The sequence below is a fragment of the Musa acuminata genome, chromosome BXJ1-6 (genome assembly GCF_036884655.1).
Source record: "Musa acuminata AAA Group cultivar baxijiao chromosome BXJ1-6, Cavendish_Baxijiao_AAA, whole genome shotgun sequence".
Lineage (NCBI taxonomy): Eukaryota > Viridiplantae > Streptophyta > Magnoliopsida > Zingiberales > Musaceae > Musa > Musa acuminata.
In genome coordinates, this window is record NC_088332.1 from 7479979 (window position 1) to 7494392 (window position 14414).

The 14414-nt window shown below is 42.1% G+C and overlaps 3 protein-coding genes across 3 annotated transcripts; 2 read left to right on the forward strand and 1 right to left on the reverse strand.

Annotated features, from left to right (window-relative positions):
- Window positions 1–1517: 1517 nt before the first annotated feature.
- On the forward strand, window positions 1518–3769 carry LOC135675406 (uncharacterized). The gene is made up of 5 exons (XM_065185559.1): window positions 1518–1596; window positions 2527–2608; window positions 2697–2743; window positions 2827–2887; window positions 2978–3769. Exons 2-5 carry the CDS (start codon window positions 2558–2560, stop codon window positions 3767–3769), a joined length of 951 nt encoding a protein of 316 aa, XP_065041631.1. The 5' UTR covers window positions 1518–1596; window positions 2527–2557.
- A 535-nt stretch (window positions 3770–4304) lies between these two features.
- LOC135675971 (RNA polymerase II C-terminal domain phosphatase-like 3) lies at window positions 4305–5434 on the forward strand. Its single transcript, XM_065186675.1, has 4 exons — window positions 4305–4428; window positions 4518–4918; window positions 4999–5110; window positions 5197–5434. The coding sequence occupies exons 1-4, from the start codon at window positions 4363–4365 to the stop codon at window positions 5272–5274; spliced, it is 657 nt and encodes a 218-aa protein (XP_065042747.1). The 5' UTR covers window positions 4305–4362; the 3' UTR covers window positions 5275–5434.
- A 480-nt stretch (window positions 5435–5914) lies between these two features.
- Window positions 5915–13968, reverse strand: LOC103987263 (chaperone protein ClpC1, chloroplastic). The gene is made up of 10 exons (XM_009405513.3): window positions 13820–13968; window positions 12342–12949; window positions 11572–11687; window positions 11368–11490; window positions 11104–11289; window positions 10698–10913; window positions 10317–10534; window positions 7770–7845; window positions 7609–7698; window positions 5915–7338 (listed from the first exon to the last, which is right to left on the reverse strand). The coding sequence occupies exons 2-10, from the start codon at window positions 12904–12906 to the stop codon at window positions 6160–6162; spliced, it is 2769 nt and encodes a 922-aa protein (XP_009403788.2). The 5' UTR covers window positions 12907–12949; window positions 13820–13968; the 3' UTR covers window positions 5915–6159.
- Window positions 13969–14414: the final 446 nt, after the last annotated feature.

Genomic DNA, 14414 nt, shown 5'->3' on the forward strand with positions numbered 1-14414 from the left:
ATATACTCCACGGTTCATGAAGGAATTGGGACTTAAATCCGAGGCTTGTTCTTGTCGTCATCGCAGACATATAGGTAAAGAGGCACATCTGCGACCTTGTCCTCTAATGGAGCATGAGTTTCTTTGGTTTCTCCGATCCACAGACGCAGCCAAATCAACTGATACTGCGTGTGACTGTGAAAGATATTGTTGCGGATGAAACTGAGATTTACCTTTGTTGTTCGGAACACCACAAGAGAGGCTGTAGCAGTAGCTTTTACGTCTCCAATGTATACTATTTGCTCGGTAAAACCTGCACTCTTCCGTGCGTCACGGCACCATCATCAGCTTCGTCATCAACCCAACACTCGGGAAGAGACAAAGGGCACACGGTCGAGAAGATAATAGAAACTCCGTTTGACCTAGATGAATCCAACAAATGAGACGAAGGCAACACCGCCAGAGAGAGAGAGAGAGAAGATCCGGTTTCCCCCATTTGCACGATTGATGATTGCCACCGACTGCATGCATGAGTTTGTGCGCCAAGTGGGTTGTGTCGATGTTGCCTGAAGAAATGATGAGATGGTGCCTTTTTTTTTTTTTGTTATTTTCAGATAAATTTTTATCCCTTACTGAATCCAGAAAAATAGAATAACAAAGTATTTTCCGGAGATACTGACATGTAGAGATCACTGTCGCATGCATTGAATCAATCAGAGAGTAGGTAAGATGAATAAATCATGTGTAGATAGGAACAGTACTGTTCTTCGCTTGTCGTAGTAATCAGTACATTCCATCGACAGAGAGCAGAAGGCTTTCCCATTGCTTCGCGACCTACCGCCACCGATATCTGTGCTATGAGCGAACATATTTGAGGTACTGAATTGTTGTTCGCATCCATCCTGTCAAATAAATTAATGTTCAGAATAACGCGAACTATTCCAATCATAAGCCATGAGAGAGAGAGAGAGAGAGAGAGAGAGAGAGAGAGAGAGAGAAGGTGTCCTTTTTCTTTCTCAATATCAAAATCCTCCACTAAGGAAAAGAAAACTTAGGAAAGGGGAAAGGAGACATCATAAGATGTTTGAGGTCAGAGCAAACGATCATACATCTCTTCAGGCGATGATTCGAGACCACTTGCAACACAAGCATGCATAGCCCAAAAACCACTTGCAACACAAGCAAGCATACATCTCTCTGTGATGGCACATCACTATCTCTGTGCTGGTGCAGCCACCGGTTCCTTTCTTGCCGACCAATTATTCTGGCCGACGGTGGGATGAAGAAGAGAAGCCTTCTTTTTGGAACGTATGCACGCCTACTCTTAAGAATAGCCCAAAAACCAAGCCCAATTGTAGTCCTATCCTCTCTATGGGTCGTGCCGGGCCCCACGGTGGACCGGCGGGTAAGCCAGGGGTCAAACCATAATCGGGTGGGCGATTTGAAATCCAATAAGTGATATGGGCTTTCCTATCGCTTGTAGGAGGATTGCGGAGTTCCCCTATAAATTGGCCGCCGTGGGGGTTTTAGGGTTTATTTGTTGACATCTCGCTTTCTTTCTCTTCCTCGGAGAGTCGGAGGCCATCGAGGAGGAGCGAAGTCGCTCGGCGGACGCAGGCATGTCTTTTCTATCTTTCTCATTCTTCCTTCCGTGATCATCCCATCATCCCATCTGGGTAGACGCGAGCGTCGGGAGGGCGAGGTTTTGGATGGGTTCCCCATGTCCAAGAACTGCGCCCCCGGTCCCCAACCTCTGTGGTTTTGCGTGGGCGCATTGCGTTCAGAACAAGTTGGTTTTTATGCCAGGGAGGGCCGTAGGGCAAGCGTTCGACGGCAACTCGTCGGAGTCGCCGGTGGTGAAGACCTAATTTCAAGAAGGACGCTAGAGTCAAAAAAAGAAATGAGGTGCGGCCTCTATGGCTCTCCGAGGGCGCTGGCTGTGCAAACCAAGCCTCTCGAGTTGGATTTGATGCCTGCGAGGGGCGGCGATCTCGCCTCATAAAATGATTTCGGTGATAGGACGGCAGAGAAATCTTGTAATGCGATTATAGAGGATAGCAGACATGAAGGTGACTGTGGAATGGAGGAGGAGCAAGGGAAATTAGAAGAAGGCCTTGGATAGGATGGCAAAATAGAGGATAGCAATCAGGAGGGCGACGGCGGAAGGGAAGAGGAGAAAGGGGATTTAGAGGAAGGCGAGATTTAGATAAATTGGAGAACGAACCATAGAAAAGGGGATCGGATGGTGGAAGAATCGCACGATACGGGGAGAATCTGACAGGAATGTGAGCTTGGGTCCATGATTGGGGCAGAGTTTACGGCATAAATTTGAGCAAACGACCAAGTTTAGAGAAGCAGGGACTATAATGTGAAACCACAGAAATCAGAATTTGCAATAAGCAACACCAAAAAGAATACACGAGAAAACAATTCATCGATATAAAGAAAGAGCAATTCATACCTTTTTGCTGAATTATTCTGAAATCTTAGCGGTTCTTGGGTGATGAATGAACCATTTTGATGTTGTTCGTTTCCTCGTACATACAGATCTTTACGATTGTGCAAATATTTTGAAGACATGAACCCAATGTCCACACAAGCATTCATGGGAACTCAAGCAGTTCCTTCCGTAAGAACAACAAAAACTCACTTGGTATTGAGCAATAGTTGCTGATTTTTGTGGTTGATGCTTAAACTGCTTCTGAATTTTGCGACAGGTGCTTCATCCTGATAATTTGCAGCAGCAGGAGCAATTGCTTTTGAGGTTTGCTTAGTTCTTATGCCCTATCAATCCTTACTACAATATTGTGTTATGAACTAAATCCAACTCTGTTGTATCCGGTGCAGTTTGCTGACTCACATAAAAGACCAGTATTCCACTCTTATAACAACTGAACAAACGAAACAGGTTCTTAGAATATTCCATGCATTTTAGTTAAGCCATCATTTACGGAATTTGGTAAACCCTGAACCATTCATTTCTCTTTGCTTTTGGCAGATCGATGCTATAGTTGACTCATTTGTTTCTGAGGGTCATAAAACAGAGAAAGAGCAGTATGGTGGCACCCGCAATCATATCCTTACAAACTTGACCCAAGAGCCCGCCATTTCTCCTGGCGGTATGGTTTCTTTGGAGCAACCATATTTCGCTTCGGAAGCAGTTGATTTGCCCGAGTTGGGATTACTCACACCTTCTAGACAAACAGTGAAGTGTAATCCATTGCTGAATCTTTGTGCGGATTACAATGAAGGCAGTCATTCTGCATCCACACAAGAGATTGTATCTGTGGGAGGAACCACAAACAGTAGGAAACGCAAAAGAGTTGAGGAGTATGTACCTTTGGACCATACCACAAAAAAACTAACTGGATCAGAATTGTCACTGAACAACTCTCCATTCAAATCCAATGAAACTGGGAAAACTCCACAATCAGCTTCCATGGTGAGGCCTGGCAGTCAGTCGCTTTGTGACAGATTTATTTACTTCTTTTTCTTTTCTTATTTGTTCCTCCCGGAAGCCATTTGTAAGGAAACTCTGAATGGCCATGTCAATGTTCTGACTCGAAACCATTGCAGTTACTTGCTGCAATCTGAATGGCCATGTCAATGTTCTGACTGTAATATCGTTTATTGCTCACCAGACTCTGCATCTACTTGCTGCAATCTGAATGGCCATGTCAATGTTTATTTATTGCTCACGAGACTCGAAATCTTTACATTTACCTGCTGCAATCTGAATGCCCATTTCAATGTTCTGATTGTAATATTGTTTATTGCTCACAAAACTTGATACTTATTCCTTTACTTGCTGCAATCTGAATGGTCATCTCAATGTTCTGATTGTAATATTGTTCATTGCTCACGAGACTCGAAACCTTTGCATTTACTTGCTGCAATCTGAATGGCCATGTCAATGTTCTGATTGTAATATTGTTTATTGCTCACCAGACTCTTTAACTCTGCATTTACTTGCTGCAATCTGAATGACCTATCGTTCTGTATTTATAGAGCTCTCAAAATGACAGAAGGACGATCCACCTGAAACCTCGTGAGCCCCGTCATTCTCTGTTTCGCAATGTGGCCGCTGCATCTGAACCCAACAAAGTAAATCGTGTCATCGCTGGTCCTCACGACACCACAGGACATGGAAAACAAGCACCGACCGTTGCTTCTACGACGGCAGTTCCTCACGGTCACATCCGACTCGCTCCACGCAAAGCTAGTAAGGTGGAGGATGCGAAGCCGACTCCAACGCCCGCACCTGCTGTGGCTTCCCCAGAAAGTGCAAAAGGTAATGCAAATCATCCGCTGGACGGGCGTAGTCTCGAGCGGAAAGCGGCTATCCAGAGAGAGAGAGCGAGAAGGCTCGTGGAACAGAATAGAATGTTCGCTTCTAGGAAGCTCTCTCTCGTCCTCGATTTGGACCACACCCTCCTCAATTCAACAAAGGTAGAACACAAACGTCCACACCTTGGTTTCTGCCCTACTGTTTACGCACGTTGACGATGACTTGCTGAAACAGTGATCTGCCCCTCTAGTTTGTAGATGTGGATCCAATGCAGGAAGAGCTTTTGAAGAGGAAAGAAGAGCAAGACCGAGCGAAGCCACAACGACATCTCTTCCGCCTCCGACACATGGGATTGTGGACTAAACTGAGACCGGGCATCTGGAATTTTCTGGAGAAGGCTAATGAGCTTTACGAGTTGCATATATACACTCTGGGAAGCAGGCCGTACGCTACCGCGATGGCAAAGCTGCTTGACCCGACCGGGTCTTTGTTTGGCGGGCGTGTCATGTCGGGGAGAGACGATGGTGATAGAATGGTCTCCCAGCGCAAAGATCTGAAAGGGGTTTTAGGACTGGAATGTGCCGCGGTGATCATGGACGACACTCCGAGTGTGTGGCCGAGTAGCCAACCCAATTTGATTGCTGTAGAGAGGTAAAAACCGTCCTGTAGCATGCATGTTCGGTCGGCGTCGAACTCCGTGGCCTGATGTTGTTCCTGCTGTCGTATTGCAGATATCATTTCTTCCCAAGCAGCAGACGCAAATTTGGAGTTCCCGGGCCTTCTCTTCTGGAAATGGATCGTGACGAGAGGGAGGAAGACGGCACTCTTGCGTCTTCTTTGGCGGTATTGACTTGACTGGATTTCCCCGAGCGTTGAACTTTCGTGATTCCTGCATCTCACGCCCTGCCTTTCTTTTTTGTGTTGACCAGATCATCCAGCGAATTCACGACGACTTCTTCTCGCGTCACGCGGACGGTGATTTTAGAAAGCTACTGTTACGAAGCTAAAGGACTGAGCTTCGCCGCTGGAAAAGGAAAAGCGATGTGTTTCGTTGAGCTGTCTCTCTCCCAACAAGCAGTTGGCACGTTCGCCGCCTCCGATTAGGTGGAGTGAAATGACACACCCAAGGAGGTGCGTCGGATCCATGTAAATAAAAGCATTACAAAACGTGAATAAAATTGATCATTTCATAGGTTTCTAGAATCTAAAATGTTTCGATTTTTAGTGAGTTATATTCGTATAGTTCCTCCACTCGCCGGCACAGAGGCAGAGAGAGATCCTCTCTCTCGTTTTCAATGTAACGTAGCATGGAAGGTCCATTATCATTGAGGTGTACTTACTGTTCGCCACTCCAAGGAGAAAGTAGGCTAAAAAAACAAAGGGAGGGGCAATCAAATTCTTCCATTTTTGAACCACTTTTAGAGTAATCATCGAAAACATCCTGAGATATTATTGTTTGCATAGAAGATTAAGTGACGACGAAAAACACAGCAGAAGCACATCGTTTTGCTCAAAAACATTATCTTAGGAAGTAGCACATCGAAACTATTCTTGGAAACAGACAAGACAGATTTGTGTTTACTAGTAACTTGGATGATTTCCATGAGGTCACCCATATCCAACATACATGAGCACATAGACCGTAAGTGTCACAAGCAGTGTACTTCTTCTGGCTTCAAGTAAACAATCAAGTAAACAAACAAAGTCTCACTTCAGTCCCATCTTTTTTGTCTGCTCCGTTTCTCTTACAACAAATTTTCATGTTAATACCCTAAAATATAAATGGAGATCACATGGTATAAATTTGAACGAACAGCAGCAGTTTTTTTCCTTGGCCCTACACTAGCAACCTACAACATGGCACCGAACCGCAGACACAAAAGATATTGAATCTATACGGAAACAGCTGGGGGGATTGGCTCAGGCACACCACTCCCACCATTTAGAACTGTGACGTTCCCGTCAGAGTCGACATCCACAATAGCCGAATCTCCCTCCTTGATCTCGCCAGCCAGCATTTTCTCAGCCAAGCTATCCTCCAAGAGCCTCATTATGGCTCTTCTAAGTGGCCTAGCTCCGTAGCTTGGGTTGTAACCTTCGTCCACCACCCTATCCTTGAATCTCTGTGTCACCTGAAGTTCTATATCCTTCACTTTCAGCCTGTCGAATACCTCCTTAAGCATTATGTCAGCAATCTCCTTGACCTCCAGTTTCGTCAGCTGTCGGAAGACGATCATTTCATCTAGCCGATTCAGGAATTCTGGTCGGAAGTACTGCTTCAACTCCTCAGTAACAAGGCTCTTGATCCGATTGTAGCTGCTATCCTTTTCATCATAGTCGAGATCAAAACCAATCCTCCGTCCTCCCTTCTCGATGACGCTGCTCCCTACATTGGACGTCATGATCAGGAGAGTATTCTTAAAATCTACTGTCCGCCCCTTGCTGTCTGTCAATCTCCCATCTTCTAATATCTGGAGCATCATGTTGAAAACATCAGGGTGGGCTTTCTCTATCTCATCAAAGAGGACAACAGTGTAGGGGCGACGTCGAACTGCTTCAGTAAGCTGACCACCCTCGGTGTAACCAACATAACCAGGTGGTGAACCGATGAGCTTGGAAACAGTGTGCCTCTCCATGAATTCACTCATATCAAGCCGGATCATGGCTTCTTCAGAGCCAAAATAATAGGAAGCCAGTGCCTTTGCCAATTCCGATTTTCCAACGCCAGTTGGACCAGAAAATATGAAGCTGGCAATTGGACGATTGGGATTCTTGAGACCAACACGAGCTCGACGAATGGCTCGACTTATCGCTTTGACAGCTTCATCCTGGCCGATAACACGTTTATGGAGAGTTTCTTCCATTTTGAGGAGACGGTCAGACTCATCACTCGATACTTTCTCCACAGGAATTCCAGTCCAAGATGATACTATGTGTTGTATGTCTGCTTCCGTCACAGTGGGACCTGAATCACCAGCCTCACTCTCTGCTTGGCTCATTTCTTTGCCCTTATCAATTAAGGCTGAGATTTGAGCCTTCAGCTCCATCTCTCGATCGCGCAACTCCCCTGCCTGTCAAAAAAGTTGATTTGTACAGGGTATTTTAGGTTCACATATCTAGGAGCAGCTACAGGATACACAAATAAGTTCAGGTAATGTAATTAGGCTACAATACTTCAATTATGCATATTTGACCGCTCGTCCTGGACACCATCTCGGCGTAACATGTTCTTTAAAACACAACATCATTTAAAAGCGATCGAACAACCACATCTTTATTCCCAACCTGTGCTTTTTAAAGCAATCAAATCACTTGAGTTTAAATTAGAATAGATCATTGACCTTTTCAAAATCTTGGCTGCGGACTGCTTCATTTTTCTCTTTCGTAATCTGCCTAAGCTCTTTGTCAAGTTCTCTGGCTTCCTCAGGAAGCTGTCAAAAACAAAAATTTTATCTGAAGCGCACAGTGACAGAACAAAGAACCAGTAAATATAAGGCCTTACTTGTGCATGGCGAAGCCTAACACGAGAACCAGCTTCATCAATCAAGTCAATTGCTTTATCAGGTAGAAACCGATCACTGAAGGTACAGAAGAATGTACGAAAAATTTGAATGAGAATAAGAATGACTTGAACTGTTGTATTAAGTGTAGAATATGAAGTCTCTTGAATATAAAAAAAAGAAATTGCACTTCTGAATGATCATTTCCTTCTCTTGTTAAACCAAGACGAATGAAGTGTTTTAAAATATATAACACTCATAGAATAGCATGATAAAGCATCACAAGAATTTGTGAATCTAAGCATATGCCACAAGGAGTATTAAGTTTTTTCCAGCAACTTAAAAAGACAATAAATCCATCAAAATGTTTAGATTATCAAGAAAGGAAGTTCCATGAATGTCCTAAGACAATATATAGCATTGCAAATATGATGATGGCTGCTAGAGTGCTGAAGGCAGGTCCAGTGAACTTGACACAGGCTCAAAAAGGAGTGGAAGCATATGTCATGGCAATATTGTCACTCACAATGTGGTGCTAACATGAAGAAGTTATATAGGCCATGGCAATAAATGCCAATAGCACTGAATTATCTGAATGTAGGTAATTACAATGGTTATGACAGCATAAGTTGTCTATGGCAATGGAAATATTAAAATGTTAGGGGTTTATGGTGTTAATGACAGATGATCAAAACCACCCACAAGGATAAAGATAAATCATCTAGCATGCAGAACAAAAGCCTTACATACCCTTCTATATACTCGAACATTCTGTTGATATAAATATAAGAAAAAGTTATAAAATACTGCCCATACCAGTTGGTACAGGCCGATTATATTGGTTTGACAACCAACTGGAACATGAACTGAGCAATTTTGCATGATTTGGTCCCATACAGATTGCACCACCCGACAAGCTCACCAAACCGGCTCACCAAGTAATAAACACTTGATGTCAAATGGTACTAAAAAGTACCATTTGACATTGATTTGGTCCCATACAGATTGTACCACCCGACAAGCTCACCAAACCGGCTCACCAAGCAATAAACACTCAATGTCAAATGGTACTAGAAAGTAAGCATACTGTCCGATACCCACATCACCTTTTTTCTTAGGAGTTGTCATACAATTATTTCCATATCTCACTCTTATGCTTTCCGAAAGTGCCAAGTTCGATCTGGTATTGACCACACCACCTGGTGATCTCACCATACCAAGCTTACCTTACCTGGGCAATACTTCTATCATCCGACACTCTCATTCCCTTTTTTCCTCCTAATGACAGCTACGACATAGTTGTTTCCGTATCTCTCCCTCTTTCTTACGCTTTCTCTCTTTCCCAACCATTGTCTCCTTCCCATGTCTCTGCCACTGCCTTCTCACTATGTTGCTGCTGTCTCCTCTTCCCGTTGTATCACCACCACCTTCTCCCCATTGCATCATTGTCACCACCTCCTTCTGGTATGCATCGTCATCTCCCGCTCTCTGCTTTCCCCTCTGCCTCCTCTGCATTCTCTTTCTTCTCCACCTTTTCCTCCTCAACCTCCTCTCAATCCTCCACGACCTCCTTCGTCCGAACCCATATTTGTTGGCATGGAAGGTACATCCACCAGACGGTTGGCATGAGGCCGTATAGTGTACACCCCACCATAAAGATATCAAACCAATCTACTTAAGGACCAAAATTGGTACCCGACTCAATTTTAGAACCTCCACAGTAACCTTACTATAATCTTGAGAATTCAACATCCAACAAGTGTTTTGAACATTCCAAGTGTACCAAACTGCTTGGTCTTTATATTTTTAATAGGCAAGTATTGCAAAGACCTACATGCAAATTACATGTATATCAATGAATTTGAAAATCGATCACAACCTAGAACTCTCTCTGATTACTAAAATAGAAACTTCCTAAAAGCCAAAGATGTTTCTCCACTTCTTCCACCACGGAATTAAATTTGTCTTGTCTAACATTAAAAACAAAGGACAAGTAGCATTATTAGAAACAATTATCATCCATCAAATATCATTTCCTACCCTTCTAATTTATACATAAATCATCAACCATGCATGTTCTTTACTGCTACTTCCTAGGATTTATTACATTTTATGATATTTATATTCTTCAACTATAATAATCCTCAATTAAGTATTTCTAGTTTGTATTGTCGTAAACTGCCGCAAGTATATTATAAGTCAATTCTAGTATAATGAACATTTAATAAGAAATCAATCAACTGAAAAATAAAATGGATCATTCCCAGTGGAAAGACACGTGCCCTGAATTTAAATATCAAATTTACAAACAACACAAAATTAGTTTGCATCAACTGGTGCATGTCAATCCACATGAAAATAACAAACAGCAACAACACATTGAGGCAAGGTTTTAAATGCCGACCGTTATCGATATGTGCAGCAGCAATGGAATGTGATCAGGTCAAAAAGAAGAATCATAAGAGGCAAGGTCTTATATTTTATGCATGTCAAACATATCTGTTAGGCTTGTTAAATACAACAGACGTATTAATACATAATTCACTAACCTAATATACTGGTAAGACAACTGAGCAGCAGCAATTAAAGCCTCATCAGTGTAACGAAGTTTATGGTGAATCTCATATCTTTCACGAAGCCCTCTAAGAATCAGTATTGTCTCATCAACTGTTGGTTCTGGAACTCTTACAGGTTGAAAACGTCTCTCCAAAGCAGGATCCTTCTCAATGTGTTTCCTGTATTCATCAAGTGTTGTGGCTCCAATACACTGAAATAAATTATATAAGAAATTAATGTTGAAACTTGAAAGATACTTCCTTAAGACTTTTGAGATAAGAGAATCTGTAGTGAAAAAAACTGATTCTTAACAAATAGGATGAGATCACATATGACAGGCACAAAAGAAACGGATATAATTATCAAGTCTCGACCTGCAATTCACCTCTGGCGAGAGCTGGTTTTAAGATATTAGCAGCATCTATTGCACCTTCTGCTGCTCCAGCTCCAATTAATGTGTGTACTTCATCAATGAAGAGTATTATTTCATCACTTTGTTTAATTTCCTCCATCAACTTTTTTAACCTTTCTTCAAACTCTCCACGGTATTTAGTACCAGCAACAAGAAGCCCCATATCAAGAGTAATCACCTGGATTGTAAAGCTAGTTAATTATCTTTAAATTGACAGAAGCAGAATGACAGAGACATGGGAATTTGCAGCAGGCATTAAAAATCTCTTCCACTAACAAGCTTTTATAAATTTCTTCATGTTACAACAGAAATATCATAAAGAGTAACTGATATGAAAGTGCTCAATGAATATTTAAATTTTTGCATACTTTTTTTCCTTCAATTGTTTCTGGAACATCGCCATTAGCTATACGTTGAGCAAGTCCTTCTGCAATTGCTGTCTTTCCCACACCAGGTTCCCCAATTAGGCATGGATTGTTCTTCGTACGCCTTCCAAGAATTTGCGTAACACGCTCTATCTGGTCCTGCCTGCCAACAACAGGATCTAGCTTTCCCTGTGGAGTAATTATATTTCTCAGATATAAATAAGATCAAACAAGCATTTTCCAGAGTGAAATATTGAAAAAAATTACCTCCTCTGCTAACTTTGTCAAATTAGTTCCGTACTCCTCAAGTGTAGGCATCTTATTACCACTGCTTCCTCCCCCTACCCCAGCACCAACAGCTTCAGTTGTTTCACCGACCATTCGAATGACCTGTTCGATAATGAAGCTCAAAAAGTCACGTCACAACTAAAATTTATGACAGTGCAGAACAAGATCTAATAAAAAAATTGCCTGGGTCCGTATGTTGCTTGGATCAGCTCCAAGACTCTCGAGCACACGAGCAGCCACACCTTCACCCTCACGAAGAAGCCCAAGAAGCAGGTGCTCAGATCCTATATAGTTATGACCTGTATATTCAGCAAAATCAGACATTAAGTCCAACTTAAATACAAGGAAGATGAATAGAAAAATGAATAACAAGAAGTTGTTCATTCATGTGATCATACTTGTCGACAAATGTTGATGGGAAAATTCAGAAGGTATGAGATCCAATAATAAAAAAACAACCTGTAATTTGTCAGTTAATCCTAACCAGTGCAAGTAAGACCAACAGCAACAATCGAACATGCCATTAGCTTGGAATAATGAAAAGTGGAACCATTGTTCAGATAGATACACATAGAAGCTTTAAATTTTGCTTCAGCAGAGTTCCATCAGTTTGATGGTATTCTACTTGCTAGTTATGGTGGAACCATTAATGCTTTACTTTTTACTCTTCATATAGAATACAAATGCATCCACTTCAACAAACTAAATCTCTAATGCATCCCAAATCATGTGGATACAAAGGTTCCCTGCTGCAAAGGAAGTATGATCCACATGATAAACGAAAACTTGGAATGAACTAGATATCCTAAACAGACAAATATGATATTAGCAGATAGCAAGATAGGCAGTCATTAGAATAATGCTTTCGACTTAAGTATTTCAAATTAACAAAAACAAGACCAAAAAGTTTGTTTTAGGGCAAAAATCCACAAAGGAAGGTCTTAGAGAAGTACCGAGTTGACGAGCTTCCTCTAAAGAGAGTTCAAGAACACGTTTTGCACGTGGTGTAAAAGGTATCTCAACAGCAACAAAACCACTTCCCCTTCCAATAATCTTCTCCACTTCCACTCGAGCATCTTTAAGATTTATTCCCATTGATTTTAAAACTTTTGCTGCAATACCAGTCCCTTCGCCGATTAGGCCCAACAGTATCTGTTCTGTTCCAACAAAGTTGTGGCCTAGACGCCTAGCTTCTTCTTGTGCAAGCATGATAACTTTAATTGCCTTCTCTGTAAAGCGTTCAAACATAGCTTTAGCAACACCTCGACTGGCTTTTCCTCGTGAATAAGAGATATATCCTGAAACCACTGAATGAAAATCCCGTTGATTTCTTGATGAGAATTCCACAGTATCTGATCTTTGCAAGCCTGCAAAACCTTGCAGTCGTAGCGAGTGCTTTCGCGGTTGGCACATCATTTTGGAACCTCTTTTAACCTTTCCAGAGCCTTGGAGATGACTTTGGATCCTGTTCACTGCAACAGTAGGAAGAATTGCTGACTGAACCAAAGAACCAGCCATCTCTTCTTCTAATAGGAGACAATTTCACAGATCTTCACAACACCTGCAGGCAGCAAGAAATTGAAGGACATATATATTAACATACCCCCTCTCAACAAATTATAAACCTAGATAACTAACAGCATAGTGAATTCAATGGGATAAGCCAAGCATAGCAAAAGGAAAAGGTGTCATATAAAGAGCTGTATTAGGGTAAAAGGAAAAGCTGTAACATGCAAATAGCAAAAAGAAACCCTGAATCTAGAAAGCGTACTACCAAGTTAAAGTCAGAAAAATAGAAACAATCAAATTGCGAAGGCACAGAACAGGACTGCATCAATTTCCCAGTATTGTCATACACAATATGAAGGATAGTTAGAGACATTGAAAAAGTATTATGATATTCTTTATCATTAAGGGTTCACGGAATCACTCACAGAGCATGTATGGAGGCCCTTTTTTTTTCAGAAAGCAATAATAGACAGAATATTATATATTAAAACAAGTCAAATCAAGAACATCAAACACCTACTATACACTTGTTTCATATAAATTCATGTTGTAATTTAGAAAATACTGCAATGTGAAAAGAAGCTACAGTCATTCGTGAAGAAGATTGTGGCAAACCATGAGCGGCCCTACCGTCACTAAATTAGACGTCCCAACTTCTACTCCGATCGGAGACTTCAACTCACTGAACAAACTATACTATCCAAGAAACGGATTTCGGCAGCAATCATGTACGAATCAAGAATTTCAGCTCTACATCAGGTACATCTAATGCGCTTATACGACTCACAAGCCACAGCGTTGTACAATCAAATGAAAGCCTAGATTTCCAAGAAACGATCAAATCAAAGGAGACTAGATCATTAACGTGATGACAGTCGGAAAGAAAACAACGCCTGATGAACCGAAATTTCCGTAATCTAACCCGAAGGATCCGTCCAAACGAGGCGGATTCGACACCTATGATTGCAGCCACTGAGCCAAACGAGCAGATGATGCCCTGGAAGAGAACAAGGTGTGCAAGAAACTACCTCCGATTTGGGGGATGACGAGTCGACGACGTAACCCTGGCGAGAAAGCGTTGAATAGCTCTTCTCCTTTGTCGATGAGGAGATAACTCGAGCAAGGATAGGATATCCTATAATTGCGTTACCTAAAGTGTTATTGGATATAGTGTGTAGCCCCCACCTAAATAGTTACAGTGTATGCGGGTAAGGTAGATGTCCGAGTGTTAAGAGTGATAAAAGACAAACGATACAGTGAACCCGAGCGCATCCTATCAGAGTGCAGTCGAGCTGGTGCTGTTGCATCAATATTCGTCCAAAGTAAGAATCTAATGGCGGAAAAGTATTGTTCGGGTCTTCTTATTCCCAGCTCGAGCGCACAGTATCGCTTCCACAACCTCGTGGAGGCCAGCCGGCAGGCCGTGTTGCGTGTTTCAGATCAACGATGGATTTGATATGAGATTCATCAAGATTCGCGAGGTAAGGAAATCTGAGGGTGGAGAATCTCGCCCGTTG

Bases quoted from the DNA above. Each gene is read 5' to 3' on its own strand.
- LOC103987263 (XM_009405513.3), bottom strand. From the start codon at position 12,906: ATGGCTGGTTCTTTGGTTCAGTCAGCAATTCTTCCTACTGTTGCAGTG. The intron at 7,699-7,769 runs GTAAGGCCTTAT...TGTTTTTGACAG, and splicing joins TTAGGCTTCGCCATGCACAA to CTTCCTGAGGAAGCCAGAGA. The intron at 7,339-7,608 runs GTCAATGATCTA...CTTTTTTGACAG, and splicing joins GCAGCCAAGATTTTGAAAAG to GCAGGGGAGTTGCGCGATCG.
- LOC135675406 (XM_065185559.1), top strand. From the start codon at position 2,558: ATGAACCCAATGTCCACACAAGCATTCATGGGAACTCAAGCAGTTCCT. The intron at 2,609-2,696 runs GTAAGAACAACA...ATTTTGCGACAG, and splicing joins GAACTCAAGCAGTTCCTTCC to GTGCTTCATCCTGATAATTT. The intron at 2,888-2,977 runs GTTCTTAGAATA...TGCTTTTGGCAG, and splicing joins CAACTGAACAAACGAAACAG to ATCGATGCTATAGTTGACTC.
- LOC135675971 (XM_065186675.1), top strand. From the start codon at position 4,363: ATGTTCGCTTCTAGGAAGCTCTCTCTCGTCCTCGATTTGGACCACACC. The intron at 4,919-4,998 runs GTAAAAACCGTC...GTCGTATTGCAG, and splicing joins AATTTGATTGCTGTAGAGAG to ATATCATTTCTTCCCAAGCA. The intron at 5,111-5,196 runs GTATTGACTTGA...TGTGTTGACCAG, and splicing joins CTCTTGCGTCTTCTTTGGCG to ATCATCCAGCGAATTCACGA.